Source organism: Lynx canadensis, chromosome E1 (genome assembly GCF_007474595.2).
Source record: "Lynx canadensis isolate LIC74 chromosome E1, mLynCan4.pri.v2, whole genome shotgun sequence".
In the NCBI taxonomy this organism is placed as follows: Eukaryota; Metazoa; Chordata; class Mammalia; order Carnivora; family Felidae; genus Lynx; species Lynx canadensis.
This window is the reverse complement of record NC_044316.2, coordinates 36,233,847-36,251,571: the sequence shown is the minus strand read 5'-3', so window position 1 is coordinate 36,251,571 and position 17,725 is coordinate 36,233,847. Positions and strand designations below refer to the sequence as shown.

General features: G+C 52.7%; 2 protein-coding genes across 2 annotated transcripts in view; both read right to left on the bottom strand.

The window, feature by feature from the left end:
* The window catches only part of HOXB3 (homeobox B3), a 28,261-nt gene extending 19,240 nt beyond the window's left edge, over positions 1-9,021 (bottom strand). The window contains exon 1 of the mRNA XM_030295239.1: positions 6,121-9,021. The gene's annotated coding sequence lies outside the window, so the exon portion shown is untranslated. The remainder of the gene's footprint in view (positions 1-6,120) is intronic.
* HOXB4 (homeobox B4) lies at positions 9,017-10,922 on the bottom strand. Its single transcript, XM_030295246.1, has 2 exons — positions 10,241-10,922; positions 9,017-9,379 (listed from the first exon to the last, which is right to left on the bottom strand). The coding sequence occupies exons 1-2, from the start codon at positions 10,686-10,688 to the stop codon at positions 9,081-9,083; spliced, it is 747 nt and encodes a 248-aa protein (XP_030151106.1). The 5' UTR covers positions 10,689-10,922; the 3' UTR covers positions 9,017-9,080.
* Between the last annotated feature and the right edge of the window lie 6,803 nt (positions 10,923-17,725).

Genomic DNA, 17,725 nt, shown 5'->3' with positions numbered 1-17,725 from the left:
CCCCCACCCCATCTCCCCCAATGTGGGTAGCTCCTTCTTCACCCTCGACACCGTGCCACACACATCAACCCTATAGATGACGCTTCAGTACCATAACTGAATCCTTCTAGCCCCTTCCAATTGCAGAGGGCTTCAATTTGCTCCCCATCGATTACAAAAACCTTTGCCTTCAACTCCAGTAATTTCTTCCTCCACCTGCACTTCTCTTGCCCCCAGGCTCCTTCTGCCTTCAGAGTTGGGTCCTTTACCCTGGGCTGCAGACGGAGCAGCCAAACTCCTGGAGGGGAACCACTGAAAAATGAGGCTCTGTCTGCTGCTTCAGGAATGCTGGCTCTATCAGGCTTGCAAATATAATTTTTATATTAGGTCGTGGTCTTTGACTGGGTTTATATGCCAATGAGGCATTTCTGGTTTACCAAATTTATACAAATCTTGCCTTAATTGATAATCACAGATGCTGTAATTTAAGACCTCCAGCTATAGAGCTTTCATATTAACTGCTGATATATTACTGTAAACCGTCTGAAATAACCAACTCCTGGGAGCAGAGCAGAGAGGGAGGAGTAGCTCCGAGAGCCAGTCTCTCCCGGCCGCAGAAATGGCCCAGCTTCCACATCATTTTCCGTGAGAAATGATTTATCGAAGACATGGCCATAAACAACACAACTCGCTCACAAACACACACAGACGCGCGCGCGCACACGCGCTCACACACACACACACACACACACACACACACACACAATGGCTGGCATGCCGGCCGAGAAGCTGACATCCATATTGCTATAAATCAAGAAAAAGGTTGGAGGAGAGAGGGAGAGGGAGAGAGGGAGAGAGGGAGAGAGAGAGAGAGAGAGAGAGAGAGAGACAGAGAGAGAGAGAAGAGGAATATTCCTAAATTCTCTATGCAATGCCTCAATGGGTATAAACACACAGAGCACCGTGTGAAGAGAAATGGCAGGAAATGAAGATGGCTATTTGTCACATTTTACGACAATAACATTAATAACAAACAATAAATTTACATGGACATATAAGACGCGGTAGGTAGTGAGAAATCCCTTCTACTTACAATACCCCAGCCCGCGGTGTGGCTCCGGCTGCGGGGCTGTTTTATTGCTGCCTCCCTCTCTTTTTCTCTCTCTCTCCCTCTCTCTCCCCCTCTCTCTTTTTTTTTCTCGGGGTACAGGCTTGTTTTTCAAAGGACAGTTGAATTGCACGTCAGAAACAGGGAGACCGAGCCTGAGATTTTCCTGACGAATACATATCTATTCTGCAACCTCGGCATTAATTATTTAATGAATCACGTGACCAGGAGGGGGAAGGGGGTCTTTCGATTTCAGACTCAAAGGACCACTATGACCTTCCCCTTCAGGAGGAGAAATTTTCCTGCAAAATAGGTTCCCCCCAACCCACCAATGGAAGAGTAGCAAGTTCTTGTCTCCCACATTCACATCTATACCTACTCTACCTACGGCTCCCTAACCTCCCCCCAACCCCCGCCCAGACACACACTTACCTACAGCCCACCTCTCCTCTCTCCCTTCTCCTCCTGCTTCTGCTTAGTTCGTGGAGGTGCAGAAATAGTCTGCAGGGGCGTCTGGGGGGTGGGGGTGGGGTGGGCGCAGAGCCCTGCTCCAAGCCTCTGGATTTCTCAGCCTCCAGCTCGTCTCTCTGCGTCCTTTAAGATTAGGATTCCCCCCAACTCCATTCTCTCCCTCACTCCTAGGATATTTATTTTAGTGGGACCCACTCCCCCTCTCCTAAAAAAGCAACAACATTTCTAAAGGGACCAGCTTCAAAAGAAGCACTCCCCACAAGTCCGCGGTACATAGGCATGAAGAATGGGGCTTCTGGCTTTAATGCTCTTTCTGATCTTTTGTGGTACATTTTGAAGGGGCAGAGAGGGGACAGGATGAAGAGACGACTCTGGAGCTCCCAGAGCTGAGAATACCCGCAAGGGGGACTTCCCCCCCCCCTTGTGTTACTACCACCACGAGGAATCAAATTCTACTGACCAACTGAGAATATGTTCTAGACACAAAGACTCAGACTAGGGTTTCTACACAAAAGAAGTGGGCACTCAGGCTCTGTCTACCTATGTCACACACCATCTCGATGACCCCCTCCACCCCTGACACACCAGGGAAGACGGCTTAAGATTTGAACTAGAGGGGAAGGAAAGGGAAGAAAGATGAGGCTTTGAAGTCAGTCTGGCAGCCCCAGGGTCCCTATTCCCCAGGTGTCAGTACCCTGAGCTCCCAATCAGCAGACAATGGAGACCGATCAATGGGCAAAGAGGAGGGGGGTCGCATATTAAAGGGTTAAACACAGGGATGATAGGGGAAATCCATTCCCTAGGCCTGGAGAGGGAAGCGGACACACAGTCCTTCATCTCGGATGTAAACAAAACAAAAACAAAAACAAAAACCCAAATCCCCCAAACCTTCACTTACAGCTTGGCCCCAGAATGGGCAGACCAGTAGCAACCAGAATCGGAGTCCTGGGCCATCGCGTGGGGTGGGGGCGCAAAGGGGAGCAGAAAAGACATTCCTGCAGGAGCCCCTGTCCGCACATTCCCAGTCTTATCTTCGGCAGCAACTGGGGCAGCCTGGCCTCCGCCGCGCCGGCTGGAGCAGACAGGAGAGAGAATCAATGCGGCTTAGGGTAGGGGAGCAGGGGCCGCGGGGCCGCCACTGGTTTGTTTGGAGAGGTCTGACCCAAAAACAACTCAAGGGGGAAGAGGCTGAGGACCCAGATGCCTTAACCACCCGCAAAGAAACAGCCACCCTGCACTCGCACTCGGCGGCCCCCGTAAATTCCAGCTGTGGCGGCAGCTTGGCCCCGGCCGCCTCCTCGGAATCCCGCTCCTGACGACGCACGGGTGGGGCGCCGGCGGGGCCCAGACTCTGTAGGGGGGTGGTCGGCTTTGATTGTCCCGATACAAAACACAGACTGGGATTGAATTCAGCCGGCTCCCGAGGTGGGCCCTGCGCCTGGTTCCAGCCAGGGCAACTCCTTGCAAGGTCCTGGCCACAAATGCATTAAAAACGGTCCCCTATAGGAAAACAGTCCACTAAAGTCTGAAAGAAAAAAAGGAGAGAGACAGAAAGAGCGAGCCAGCGAGAGAGAAATTGGAAGCACTATGCAGGAGCAGGGGAAGACAGCAATCTCTGAAACCTGAGAAATTGTCTTTAAGGGCAAGGAAAAGAAACCGCAAAATGACACGAAGACACGCTGGGCAGGTTCTGTTAAAATGCCCACACTCTTTTCGGATCCTGGGAATGTCCGTGTTCAAATAAACAAGCGCCTGAGCGCGCGCTGAGCGCTTTCTTGCCGATAAAGCGAACGTTCATTCTGCGAGAGAGAGGCAAGATTGATTTACGAATCTGAACGCGCCGGTTTTATGGCTGATCACAAATCCGTCAGCGCTCAGCTCACGCTGGGAAACTTCCCAACTCCGTTTTCCAAGCAGACTCCCCTCCCCAGCCGGCCACTCTTCCCAGGGAGACCCACCACGGGCGCTGGGGTGGCCTCCCCGGGCTCTGGCAGGACTGAGGAGCCCCTCTGCCCCAGTAAGTGCAAGGAGGAGGGTGAATCCGGAGGGCCCAGGGGCCTGGTGGGAAGAGAGGCCAAAGATGAGGATGGGGTGGCCACCAGAATTGTAGAAGGTGAAGGTGAGTCTGTCTAGCTGGGGAGACTGCCCAGCCCCTGAAAAGACTGGGGTCTGGAAGTGAGGGAAAAGGGAAATCTGGAAGCTCTGGCCTATGGGGCTGAAACCCTTGAATGAACCCCAACTTTCCCTTCCATGGTTTCTCCCCTCCTTCCCTTTGATGGACCCCTCACTCTGCAGAGAGCAGCTTTGTAAAGTCCCAGGTGACTAGATCTTTGCTACCTGGGACTATAAGAAGGCCCACAATTGGTTATCCGCCCTTATGAGTAATGGGTGCACGTCTCCCATGAACCTCAAACATTTCCAATCCAGGAGCAGCCCAGCTCACCTTTCTACCCACTTCCTCTCCTGCCCCAGGCCTCCAGCCCCTGCATTTATCATGCCACTCAGGGACAAAGGAGATGATACCAACCAACGCCAGTTAGTTCTTGCCTGAGACTGAGTCCCCAAGTGACAGGAGACGATTGAGACGATTTACAAAATACAAACCAACATCCCACACACATCCCAGCAAGGTTCTGTGTCTCCTGGTTTTAAGTGAAGGAACATTTCCTCTCTTCCCAGCTGGAGTCTCAGTCTGTCCGTGTCTCTCTCTCACCCTCTCTCTCTCTCTCTCTCTCTCTCTCTCTCTGTCTCTTTGTCTCTATCTCCTCTTTAAAAAAAAATTGGTTGCTGGTATGGATTTTCAGACACATCAAGTAGAAAACAGAATTGGAAAGGCTCCATGTTAGCAAATTCTCCACGCATCTCTTAAAATTCAAAGTTGCTAAAACTCTGGTTGATGTGTCAGAACTGTCCTTGGAAATGGTCAGGACAGCCTGTACTGACCCTTCTCCCATCTCTCCTGCTCCCCTGGTGGGAAGGTATCCATGGGCTGTGTGAGAAGCTGGGGTGAGACTGGGGATTAGGGGAAGGGGGCACAAGTGATTGCAGGAATAGTCTCCTAAACAAAGGAACTTCAGAAAAATGGGTAAAGAAGCTGTGAATTTGGATATCAGACCTCGAGCGACAGTAACCTCCAAGGGACTGTTAGTGGGGGAGCCTTCCCTCTCTTTAGAACCCAGGGGCTTGTCCCTTAAGCCCTCTGAAGCCCTGTGGACCTGTCATATCGTCTCCCTTTGTCTCTCTTCCCTCCGCTCCCTCCAAGCGAAACAGGAAACAAGAGATGAACTGGACATGGGGGGGGGCGGTGGTTAGAACCCGGCCTAGGGAAGGAGTCCTACACAGAGATCCAGATCAGCACCCTACTCCCTTCCCCCAACTGCACCCCAGGGCTAAAATTTTCACTCCTTTTCTCCCCAGGGGACAGTAACAGAAAAACAATCCAGAAATTCCCAGTTAGCAAAGAAGGGGTTGGGGGCTAGAGGGAGATGACGAAGGTGGGGCCACGACAACAGCTCAAAGTACCCCTCCCTGCAGAGGTAGGACTTTCCCTCCTGGGCAGGAGGCAGGAGCCAGCCCACTGTCCAGTCTCAGAGAGGTCAAGGGGCTTCCGAGGTCATTTTGTGGTTCTAATACTGAGCTAATCGCCTAGAAAACGTGGCCTCTCCATGAACTCTCTCTCCTGCCAGCCTCCTGCCTCCAAACCCTTAGTGAGCCCCAGGGTAAAAGAGCCAGCACATTCGGGCACAGCCCACTGGCTACCTCACCCTCAGAAGCAGGGCCCCAGAAGGGGGAACAGAGACCCCAAAACAAGAGAGCAAAAGGAAACCAAATTGAACACTGAGCCTCCAGGAAGAAGAGGGGGGCAGAGTTGAAAAGGAAGATTCCGGCATCAACGAACGTCGCCTGTAAACGGAACAGTTTCCTGCTCCAGAGTTGCAAATATTTGTCTAGAATCCCAAGCTAGACACAAAAAGAAGGAAAGGAAAAACAACAACAACAAACCGACATCTACCTATACCCTGCTCCAAGCCTGGGGCATTCCATCCAAGAACTGCATTCCATTTTTTCCAGGAGGCGGCAGTGACAACATCTCACCGGTAAACAGACATATGGGACGCAAGCCACCAGTGTAGACAAGCGAAGTCACAGAACACACGGGCCACATGTGCACATCACCACACACGCACACATGCACACACGCTAGGCCCCCCCCCCCCAGGCCCGCCTGCATTTTCCGAAACCCGAAAAAGCACTTCTGAGAGCTGCCTCACAAACCACCCTCTCTGGGGTTTTTCAGGGGTCCTGACACCTCAGTCCCAAGCAGTTCAAACACTCTCCAGGTGTGAGGCCCCTCTCTCTCCCTCTGACCCGAGCATCAGTCATCATAAAAGGCAGCAAATCTGACCAAGCATCCACCATAAAAAAAAAAAAAAAACGCGAAGAAAGTTGAAAAAGGAAAAGAAGGAGGCGAGAGACTTTCTTCTTTCCTTTGTAAAAAGAGCTCATAAAATGATCAAAAAAAAAAAAAAAAAAAAAGGCAGCCCAGGCAGGGGCTTTGTTACCTTTGCGCCTCTCGCCTCCTCTGGCCTGAATTCTGCGGATCCCATTCATGACGAAGGGCTTCTTCCAAACTGAGAGAAAAAAGTTTTCAACTTTATGGTTCCAAATTTTTTTCCCCCTCGCAGATCCGGGAGAGCCAGCTAACACTTTTTTCCCCCAACAGCCGGTCTGCGGAGATTTGCTGTTGAATAATAACAAAGGAGAGAGGATACGTATTTAAAGAAAAGAAGTGATTAATGGTTTTCTGTATAATTCTCACATTTTTCTTAGCTCTTGTCTACACAGAATGGCTGTGAACTTTAAGCTCCATAGAAATCTTTTTTTTATTCTATTCATACCTTCCAAGGAGCAGCTTTGATTTGGTTCTATAGAGACATTCCTGGGGGGGCATATGCTTTTTAAGGACTATTTTCCCCCTCCACTAAGGGCGGTATCCCTTTGGCAGTTAAACATCACACCGCGATTCGACCAAAACAAAGCTCGCCTCCAGGTCCTGTCAATTTTTTTTTTTTTTAAATGAGACCTCCAGGAGCATTTCAACGGGCAGTTCCAGCGCCCTTTCCCGTGCTGTGGACACCAGCCCTGTGTGTCCCAGGCCCTACCCAGCCTCAAACTCCCGGGCGCTGCAAACCGGAGGAATACAAAAGAAATAACAGTAAAAAACGTGCTGGTGGAATCAGCTATGTTTATTTTCTGGAGGGAAGATGGGACTGAAAAACGACTTTTAATTGCATATGCTCTCTCGAGCCCCAAGTTTTTTGGAGGCGGGTGGCTGTATCCTGGGCCACCACAAGACCAGAGACCCCAAGGCTGGAGCCCTCGGACCTTAAGCACATCTCTTGGGTGCTGCCCCAAAACGGCCCAAGCCCGACAGAGCTTGTGAGGGTCATCGGCACCCCCACCCCCTTCCCCCACTCCATTCTAGGGGTGACTGGGACCTCAGAGACAGAAAGCTATTTGGTCCCCGGTCGTACTTTCGATACTTTCTATGAGAAAGAAAATGAAAATTAATACAGGAGCAGGGCTTCACAAAAGAGGCCATTTGTCTTCTTGATTATCTATTTGCTTGTCAGAGTTTGAGCTATGGCACCGGCTAGCTCCTTTGTAATATAAAAATACTCTGAAAACCTGCAAACACCCAGAAACATCTGTGCAAAAAATTAGACTCATTAAAGCTTTAAACACCTCAGAGGAAAACGATACCTTCTTAGGCGGGAGGAAAGAGGCCGGCCTCGCAGAAATCCTCCCTCCGAACCTTAATAAGCAAAGAGCCGTCTGTCTAGAAAGAGACAGCTTAACCGCATTTTATTTGCTTATGACAAATAAATCACGATATGAAAGGCTTTGCCATACTTAAGCCTCTCGTGTCCTACAATGAAACATTTTCCCCCCATTAGGGATTGGAGTCGGCCCTCCCAGTACTTTCAATCCATTTTTGGACTGGAGGGAAAAAATTAAAAGCCCCAAACAAAACACACCCACCCCAAAAGGAAAACAAACCAGCTACCACAATTTGGAGTCCTCTGAGATAGAAATTCTCCTTGGACCCTTCGAAAAAAAATCCTCAACCACATACAATGTGAGGCCGAATGGACTGAGATGCTTAAAATATACGCTGGGTGGCATTCGTCTGTATCTTTACATCAAGGTTTCAACAAAAACACGCCGTGCTGGTCACAAGAAACCAAACATTTATTTCTATTGTCACTCTGTACAGGACACAAAATTTTCACGCCAACCAAGGGTTCTAGACTCAGGCAGCCCCAGAACTAGGAAGGGACCTGGTTTGGAATGTCAGAGAGAGAACAGGAGACAGGACGCGCATGACATAAAATAATAATAATAATAATAATAATAATAATTAATAATAATAATCAATGCAAAACAATGATAAACTATGGGAGAGGTCTCTGCAATATGTCTCCCAGACCGGGAGGCCCCACCACATTTTCTGTGCTAGTCTCACATTCATTTGCAGCGGAGGAGAGAAGGCCTGGCTGCACAACTCAATTGGCCAGAGGGTTGTGCCCAGCTTCCAGAACTCAGCTGGCCCCTCACTCTGCCAGGAATGGCTTGACCTTCCAGAAGAAGGCCCTCTCGGGTCTCCGGGTCTCTTTTCTGTTGGACTCAATTTCCCTGCCTGGTCCTGCGGTGCCAAGGCCACCCCCCACCTCCACGTGTCCCCTTCCTGCTGCTGCCCCCCCACCCCACCCCTTGGTGGAAGGGGGTGAGCAGTCAGTGTGCCCATGGAGGGGCACCGAGGGGGAGGAGGGTGTGTGTGTGTGTGTGTGTGTGTGTGTGTGTGTGCGCGTGTTACCGTGGCCAAAACACTGCGCTATCTGGCAGTCACAGGGTGCTTTCGCTGGGTGTCAGGAATGGGGGACAAAGAAAGAAAATCCAGGCTGTCTTCCAGCAGCGGCAGCAGCAGAGGCGGCGGCGTCGGAGCCGGGCCTCATTTGTTAGCCGGGTGTCGAGGTAATGGTCGCCACCGAGGCCCGTCCTCTCCGCGGCAGAGTAAACAAGACAGATGGGCCTGGGCCTGGCGTGATTAAAGATGAAACGTGGATCCATCTTCGCCAAAGCTGAAAACGAGGAGTGCAGCCTCCTATTTCTCTTTCTGTCTTTTTCTTTCTTCCTTCTTCTTCTTCTTTTTCTTCTTCTTCTTCTTCTTCTTCTTCTTCTTCTTCTTCTTTTTTTTTTAAGGAAGAAAGCAAGAGACTTGAACCTTGCTTCTGGGGGGCCTCGCCTGGCTCCCTATTGTCATTTCTATAAATAAAGCTTCCCCTCCCCCTCCTCTGCGTTTATTCGTGTAATAGATAAAGTAGGGGGAGGGCAGGTAGGCTTTTGAGGACCCAGGCCCCAGGGTCCCCTCCCGCATCTCCCCCTGCCGCTCCCCCCCCCCCCCGCCCAGCGCTCACAACCCACCCCCGCCCCGAGGTTCGCGGCTCCCGCGCGGGGGGCACTAGAGCGCGGGGGGGCCTCCGTTGGGCCGGCCAGGGGGCCCTCCGGCTGCGCCTGCGGTGCCACCCGAGCGGATCTTGGTGTTGGGCAACTTGTGGTCTTTTTTCCACTTCATGCGCCGGTTCTGGAACCAGATCTTGATCTGGCGCTCGGAGAGACAGAGCGCGTGGGCGATCTCCACCCTCCGGCGCCGCGTCAGGTAGCGGTTGTAGTGAAATTCCTTCTCCAGTTCCAAGACCTGCTGGCGAGTGTAGGCTGTCCGAGAGCGCTTGGGCTCCCCGCCGGCGTAATTGGGGTTTACTGGACACACACAGAGAGAGGGAGAAAGAGAAAGTTTTATTGCCCCGAAAGGGAGGAGGGAGAGAGCCCTTTCTTCCAGCTAACACAGCGTCTCCCTCCCTCCCTCCCTCCCTCTCCCGCCACCTCTCCTTCCTTGGAGGGGGGGGGGCGGTGGGGACGAAAAGGGAAGAAAGCGGCCCCCAGGAAGAGAAAGAGACCTCAAAGTTCTGGAGGGTTATGTTGTCTCCACGTTGTTGTTTGGGTGTCTGGAGAGGGGGGTGGGGGCAGAGAGGAATCTCCACAAGGTTTTAACCGCTCCTCTCTGCCCCCTTGGCCTGGGGCCCCGGGATGGGAGAATGAGGGGTGAAAGAGGGAGGGGGGCTTCCCTAAACCTTTCTTCTGTTAGTTCCCACCCTCTGTGCTCAGATTCCAAGCAGCGCCTGCCCCCAGTAAAAACTTTTGCCCACTTCTCGAGCCAAGGAGCCAGACTAGAGGAAAGAAAGGAAAAAATAAATACTGGGAGTTGACTCAACTCTCCGCTCAAATACAGATTACCCCCTCCTCCTTCTCCTCCCCCACCTCTCCCACCCCTCCCCAACTTCCAACTTCACTGAGACTGCATCTCCCTGGCGAAAAAGTCGCTGGTGAGAATGGCAAAGAGGATGGGGAACCGACTTCAAAGGCGCGGGGCCCACCAGGCCATAAAAATTTATGGGGGATGTAATTATGTGGCTCTGAAAACAGGCGACCGTAAATCTCCGGCAATGGCGAGTTTATAGCGGGGACAATTGGCTTCCCCCAGCTCCCCCCCCCCATGCCTCCGAGGTCCCTTTGGTGTAAAGCACCGGGGGTGGGAGGGGGAAGGGGTGCCCACGCACTCACCCGTGCTCACGTGAACTTTGCGCATCCAGGGGTAGACGACGGGCTCTTTGCACGCGGAGTGGGACGGGCTGGGGTGCAGGGGGTTCTGGGCGCAGGGAGGCGGCGGGGGGCTGCTGCTGACCGCCTCGCAGCGCTGGCCGGGCTCCGGGAGGAGGGCCCCGGAGGGCGGCGGCGCAGGAGCCCGAGGGGACAGCCCGGGCGGCGGCGGGGGCGGCGGCGGAGGCGGCGGGGGCCCGGGGTCCCGGCAGGCCGCGTAGCGCTGCACGGTGCACGCCGCGCGCCGCCCGAAGCCCGCCTCCGGCTGGAAGCCGCTCTCTCGCCTCTGGCCGCCGGCGTAGTACCCCGGCGAGTGCTCGCTGGGTAGGTAATCGCTCTGTGAATATTCCTCGCACGGAGGGAACTTGGGGTCGACATAGTTTGAGTTGATCAAAAAAGAACTCATAGCCATTAATTTCTGGGAATTGCCCACAAAATATACTAAAATTTATTCCGACCCCTGACTCGTTTTCCTGTTTCCGAAAGCCCTCCTACTTACTGTCAAGTGAACAAAGTTAGGGGCCCACGTGATCCCCGGAGCCAATGGCCGCCCCGCCTGCGATTCCCGGATAAGGAAATCTGCTCACCCGGACCCTACTCCAGCCAAAGAGGTTTATTTCCCCTTCTTCTCTTTCCCCCTCCCCACCCACCCAACACCAGGATTTACATAGGGCTCCTGCGGGGCGACCGCCTCCTCGCCAGGCTCTCTCCGGGATCAGAGAGAGAGAGACAGAGAAGGAGAGAGAGAGGGAGAGGAACAGGGCAGGTTGCCGCTGGAGGGCCTGTTGGGGCGCTGGGCAGAGAACAATCCCGGATCCCCTCGGAAGTTGGGGCTCCCGGTGCAGCCCCTCCTGTCCTGCCTCGCCTCCACCCCGCATTCTCTGCCTTCCATAGGCCCCCATCCCCTCCTCAGGACGGCGAGGAGCCCAAGGAGTCTGTGTGGGGAGTTAAGTGAGAGACAGCCTGGGGGCTCTGCCTGGAGAAGGGAACCTACATTGGGGGCGAGAGGCACTGAGCATGGGGCTTTTCTCTGCAGTCGCCTGGGGAGGGGTAGGGAGTGAGAGAGGAGGCGTCGGGAGCAAGCAGGCGGGTGCACGGAGGGACTTGTCAGAGATGAATGGAACCGCGGGCGGATCGATAGGAAATTCATGCACTAATTCGGGGAGACCTCGCCTTCCAAATCGCATTTAGCTGCGCTATTAGTTTGGTTGTGTCAGTCAGTCCTTCCGTTCCTTCTCCTATCCACTCCTCCCCGTGCCCAACGCGGCCCAAGCGGGGAGAAATGACTTGGTTTCTCACACTGAACACGAGCGCTGGAGTAAAAATCTTGCAACTTTTGAGAGCACACTGAATAGCAATTTGCTAATTCCAAAACCACCGGAGCAATGCTAATCACGGTGTGCAGACTTTCTAATTGCCGCTAATGCAGCCGCCTCTGCAGTGCAGAGAAATCTCACATCCTTATGATGCTGGGGGTAGGAGCCCTGGGGGTGACCCACACACAGAATAACACCCCTTCGTAACTGCATATTTCCAGGCCCTCTTGTTCTGATCCCAAACGAAAAGGAGACCTCAACATCCGTTTGAAAAGCGATTTTCTGTGCCTTCGCCCACTGATGACGATAGTCGTTCCCCGCCCCCCCCCCCGGATTTTCAGTAAAGCCTCCCTGATCCCAGAGTAGAGAATTAGTGGGCTTGAGGGAGAGAATAAAATTAAAACACCACCAGCAATATTAACCTATTAAGAGAAGCGAAAAGGGACCAAGCCTTCCAGGGGCAGGCGTGGGAGAATTCAGGTAGATGATTCCTCTGTCTCTAACCAGTAAGGGAGGAAAAGAAAGAAGAAAGAAAAAGGAAGGAGTCTTCGTGTGGTCAGTCACCGGATGGTCCTCATTTGGGAAAAAAATTTTTTTTTCTTCGGAAAAAAAATGAGCGGAGTGTTTATGTCAACTACATATTCCCCTAGATACGAATTTGTGACCACAAAATTCCTTACACAAATTCGGATCTACAGGGTATATACAGAAGACAGACAGATCTTCTTGGCCCAGAAATTTTCCAGTTCTCCCACTTTGCGCGCCTTCTTCTCGTTTGGGGTGTGATTTCAGTGCTTTGATTTTATTTCGTTTTGTTCTACTTTTGAGTTCTGGGAGCAGGAAAAGGCACTGCGGGTCCATTTTGGGGATTACAAGGTTTTCAACTCTCTTTCTCTTCTATCAGAGAGAAATTGAAACCGCCGGTTCCGCAAAGGGACGCGAACCTCGCGGCCGCGGCGCAACCCTGGGCGGCGCATGAATTATGAGATGTAAACATTAGCTAAGCACAAAAGGAGGAAGGGTCATCCTGAGGCTGCAGCATAGTCAGAATCAGGCCCTTCTGGGTGCCCTCGCGCCCCTCCCCTCCCCCCAGGACTTTTTTTTTTTTTTTAAGAAAAACAAAACCCCAATCGGTTCCTCCATGCCCCTCGAAGCCTTTAGTTTGCCATCAAACGAATATCTAGATATTTTCCAAGGCGCCTCTCAGCAAAGGGAGGAGGGAGAGGCGGCTGGGTGTGAAGGAGGTGTCATAAAAGTCCTTTTGGAAAAATTCAATGGTAAAAAGAGAGAGAAACAGCTGTAAAGAAAAATGCTGGGAGACCAAACAGATGGGGCCCCGGATATTTAATGACGGGCAATTCCATTTACAACCTGAGAAAAAGATCAAAGGCGTTTCATTTCCGAATGAAGGGCAATGAGGAACCATAAAAGATGCAGCCAGATGATATTCTGGCCCCTCCCAAACTCCCATACCTCCTGGGGCCAGAAAAGGGGGATAATCCCTGAAGTGTGCGAGGAACCCCGCTTCTCCCACCTCCCTAGCCCCAGGCAGACTCTCTCTGTCTAAATTTGCTCATTCTGCCACCTGCTAGGGTCGCTGGCAGTGCGACCAAAATGGGGATCTGGGAAACCTGGGGGAACCTGGGGTTTCTGAATGAACTTCCTGACGGTCCCAGTAACTGCTGAGTATACTAAACTGGGAGACTGGGGACTGGGCTGGAGGGAACTGGGTCCTAGACTGAATGCTGAGGGCCAGCACAGGGTTAGGGGAATTGGCGCAGAGAAAGCCTCCGCCTTGCCCAGACTCCCTACCCATCTCCCTGAGAAATACTTGCATCCCTGGTGAGCAAGTCAGAATCATATCAATTTCATTAACAAATACAGCGATAACACACACACACAAAAACAACCCTCTAACCATCACATTCCAGAAGTCTCTGCCCATCCACAATTCTGGGACCCTTGCAGGTGGGTAGGAGGAGTGCTCCCACTTGCCAGAAACTATGTCCAGAGACCCTCTGATTTTCTATCCTAAATCCAGATTGCCAATTTTGGCCTCCGGGCCTGATTTCTAACAACAACACTCTCCCAGCCCAGCCAGGCTGACTTGCATATATTTGAAAAATCACACACACACACACACACACCCCACACCACACCACACCACACTTATATTTTAATGATCTTTGCCAAGAGAGGGTCCAATAGACCCCCCCACATGGGCACCTAGAGAGACTACTAGAGTCTGGCCCTGGGCCCACAGACAAAATGCCTGGGTAGGACCCCCACCAGCCCCGAGACCTCAAGCAGGGATCTTTCCAAGTCTTATCAAAGGCCAGTTAGTCAGGGGTTCCACGACCCATTCCAACTGGCCAGGCCCCTCCCCCACCCCATACCTCCTGTCCTTCTCAACTCGCTCGCTCTCTGAAACCCGTCCAACTCAGTCGGCTTTTCCGAATTTGGGGAGGGCCGCTAGGCCGGCCACCGGGCCTCTCTGTTGCTCTGCACTTCACAAAGGATGCAGCCCAGGTGCTCGGAGCACCCCAAGAGAGAGGTATGGGAGACAGAGACACTGCGGGGCTGGGTATGGCTGATCTTAGGGACAGAGCGCAGAGATTTTCTCTTCTGCGCGCTGGGAGCCGCCACCTGCCCATCCCACCGAGGCGCCGCACCCCCCCCCCCCCCCGCCGAGTGCAGCCGCGATGGGTGGAGGACAAGGTTTATCAGCCACTCCCTAGACGGATTTCACCAAAACCGGGGGCTGCCTCTCCCTTCCACCCTCAAAAGAATGCTAACAGGAGTAGTCATAATAAAAATAAGAAAAAGCAAAAAGCTTTGCGCGCGCATCCCGAGCCACCTCCCCTGTACTCCCCGCTCGCTCGCTGGCTCGCCGGCCGCCTTCCCCCCCGGGCAGCCACAGGTTGCTAGAGTGACCTCTCACTGCTCAGCCCCCTTCGCTGTCCCGGGCGTGCCCAGCCCGCACGGAATCCGTCTACCTTTTGTCGCCCGGGAGAGGGCACAGAGCGAGGGAGAGAAACCGAAGGGTCGAGGAGGCGAGCCCCCAGCCGGCCCGCGCACCGGAGGCCGCACCGAGGAGTGGAAGGCCCAGAGAGGGAGCGGGCAAGAGTACTCACCGGCCCTCCCGGCCGCAGACCCGCCCTCGGGCCCGCTCGGCCACAGAGGAGCTCGCTCTTGTCCACTATTGTGTGTCCGGAAAACCGAACCGCGGCTGCGGGCACAGCAGCTCCGGGCCTCCTTGGAGGCCGGAACAAGACTTTTTTTTTTTTTTTTTGATGTGTTTTTGTTTTTGAGGCGCAAGTTTTCGTATTAATCTCATACTTTGTCAGTCTTTGTTAAACAGCTAGGCGCGTCACGAGGCTCTCGAACATTTTAATAATTTTTAGACGCTGTGACCTACGGTTCACCCCTCTCCAGGCCTCCCCCACGAGCAGGCAGTTACTATAATACGCTGGCGCAGTTCGCTCGGTCATATTGAATTTTGCGCAGGTCATTACTTGGGAGAAAAATGACGGAGCAGGAATTTGATTCAGCTCATCCTCCCCAGCTCTACTTTTTTTTTTTTTTTTTTTGCCAGAACCTTCTCTTCCCTTCACCCAACCCCCACCCCCAAAAAAGTCCCATTCCGATAGGGCTCAGCCTGCCCCACCTTCACCTTGATATTCCATCACTCCTGTATTTTTGCCAGTTCTGGTTCCCAGGGAAAAGTGGGAGAGGGTAGGATGATTCCACAGGGGCTCCTTTTGGGGCCTATGAGGGAGGATGGCACCTGGAGAAGCGGCCTTCGGGATCTGGGTCCCTGAGAGCAGGCCTGAGCCGAGCCCCCTTCCCTCCTGCCTTCACTATTAAATGGCTGCATTGGTAGGGCCTGTATGCCCACCCCCTTGCATACTCAATCTGCTTTATTCCATTCCCCAGTGCCAGAGATAGCCCCCTTTCTGCCCAAACTTTGGAGGCTCCAGGGCCCCGGGAATGAGTCCTCCACCTCGTGGGGGTGAGAACTGGTCCATAGGCCAGCACATTTGGGAAAGACAGAGAACCCTGAGAGAGGAGCTGGACTGTGCTGGTCAAAGCTTGGGACTTGGCTTTCAGAGGCCTTAATTTCCCTTTAAAAACAAAACAATACTCCACTCCCCCCCAAAGTTTTTTGTTTAAAACCACTTCTCATCTATACAGTAACTCTTTTTACCTACCCCCATCACCACCACAAGGAGGTACTGGAATAAAGCAAGGAGGCATTAAAAATACTCAGAGACTTTCTTTGATTTGTCTCTCAAGGATTAGAATTGGTGGATTGTCAACAACACATTTTCCCCTTTCTGCAGCCTCCAACGGCCCAGCAGAGGTAGGTCAGGTGACTCCCCTTCCACCCAGTTTAAGTCTAGGGCGAGTGTCTGCAGGGAGATATACCCCCCTAGCCCAGGGAGATGGGAGAGAACATCCCCAAACACCTGGTTTGGCCAGGATGGCTGAGGACGCTCTTTTCCCCTTCCCGAGGCCTCTCCAGCCCAGGCCCTTTGGCTGCTCTAGGCTAGTCCACAGAACCATAAATTTGCTAGCATTCTGTCCTGGAAAGGAGGAAGAAGACACAGAGGACGAACAGGAGTTCCTGTTCAGGCTTTGACCTCTACCCCTTCTGGACTTCAGGAATTCCTTCCTGGCCTGACTCCTCAGAGAAACCTGTCCCAAGGCTGAGTAGAAATGGGGACCCACACCCAACTGGTTAGGCAAAAACTGGGGCAAATTGATGTAAAATCTGCCATTAAGTTGTTGTCTCTTCCGGCCATATTTCAAAAGGCATCTTTATGAAAACTCTCAGGACAAACACCCACAGCGCACCTCCTATACCCAATGCTTAGAACAGAAGATGAAGACATTTCATAACACAACAAACAGTCATTTAAAGACCAAAAATAGGCATACGCCCTGGTGTTATAATTACAGAGTCCCTGTAAACATGTTACTTATGAGCGCAGCCTAATGCATGGATTGGAGGTTCATTTCAGGTCGCTTGTTTCAACTCCAGTTAAAAAGATCTCTGTGAGGCCATTCAGTATTTTTCCTTCTCATTTCCCCTCCCTCCTCCACGTAGGAAGAGAGGGATTCTGGATGAACACACAAGTGGAGGTTTGGGAGAGTGCGAGGATTAGCAAGCCAGCCTTCTTTCAATATCCACCTTCTTAAACCCAAGCAATTTGGAAAGAGGAATGGGAGTTCAGAAACCCTCCAGTCTTAGTCCATAGGAATCATGGACTCCAGCTTCCTGGACCCAGCCTGGGGGCTAGGAAACCCTGAAAAACAGGCCTGCCTGGGGGCAAAGGGGGGAGTTGTGGGAGTCAGCTGTTTGGCCCCTTTAGGGGAAGCAGGGTGGGGCTGATGTTGGTGAGAATCAGGCCTTCACCTTGGAAGCCTTCTTTGGCCCCATCAAATGTCCTGCAAGGACGTGTGGGTAATTGGATTTTTTTTTTTTTAATGTGTGCGGCTGGGTAGGTTTTAATTAAATTTTATATGGTGACTCAAAGGTTATCTTTGGGAGAGAAAATTGCGCAGAGGATTCCATGCCCCCAGCGCTCTTTTGTGCGGCTCCCCCACCCCACCAGCTCCGGGGTTTGGAGAAGGGTTTCTCCTCTACTCCAGTGTCTCCCTTCCCAGGTGTCAGTCTCTCCACCCCACTTCTGCTCCCCCACTCCCCAAGCACACGTCTCCCATACCTCCAGCACCCCTTGCTCCCTCGCTTCTCCCTCCACTCACACAGCCTCCTCCCCTTGCCCAGCCCGCCCCCGCCGCTAGACGCCGCCGCCCGCTCACGCACGCTGTAAACTTTTGACCCTCCAACTTTGCGACCCCTCTGGCAATAACACTGGCCTCACGGCCCAGGGTCTCATTCTGCTGCGCCGGCTGCAGAAACCCAAGCGCAAAAACGCTTTTCGTGCCCCTCCCCCGCTCACCACCGTCCCCAACCTCCACTAAGGGCCTTAGCACTGGGGAAGAGGAGTCTTGATTATTAAATAGCTCCTTCGGAAAAAAACAAAAACAAAAACAAAAACGCCATCCCACTTCCTGCATCGACCCCACTTCCCGCATTTCCACCGGTCTCTCCTGTGGAGTGCCTGGA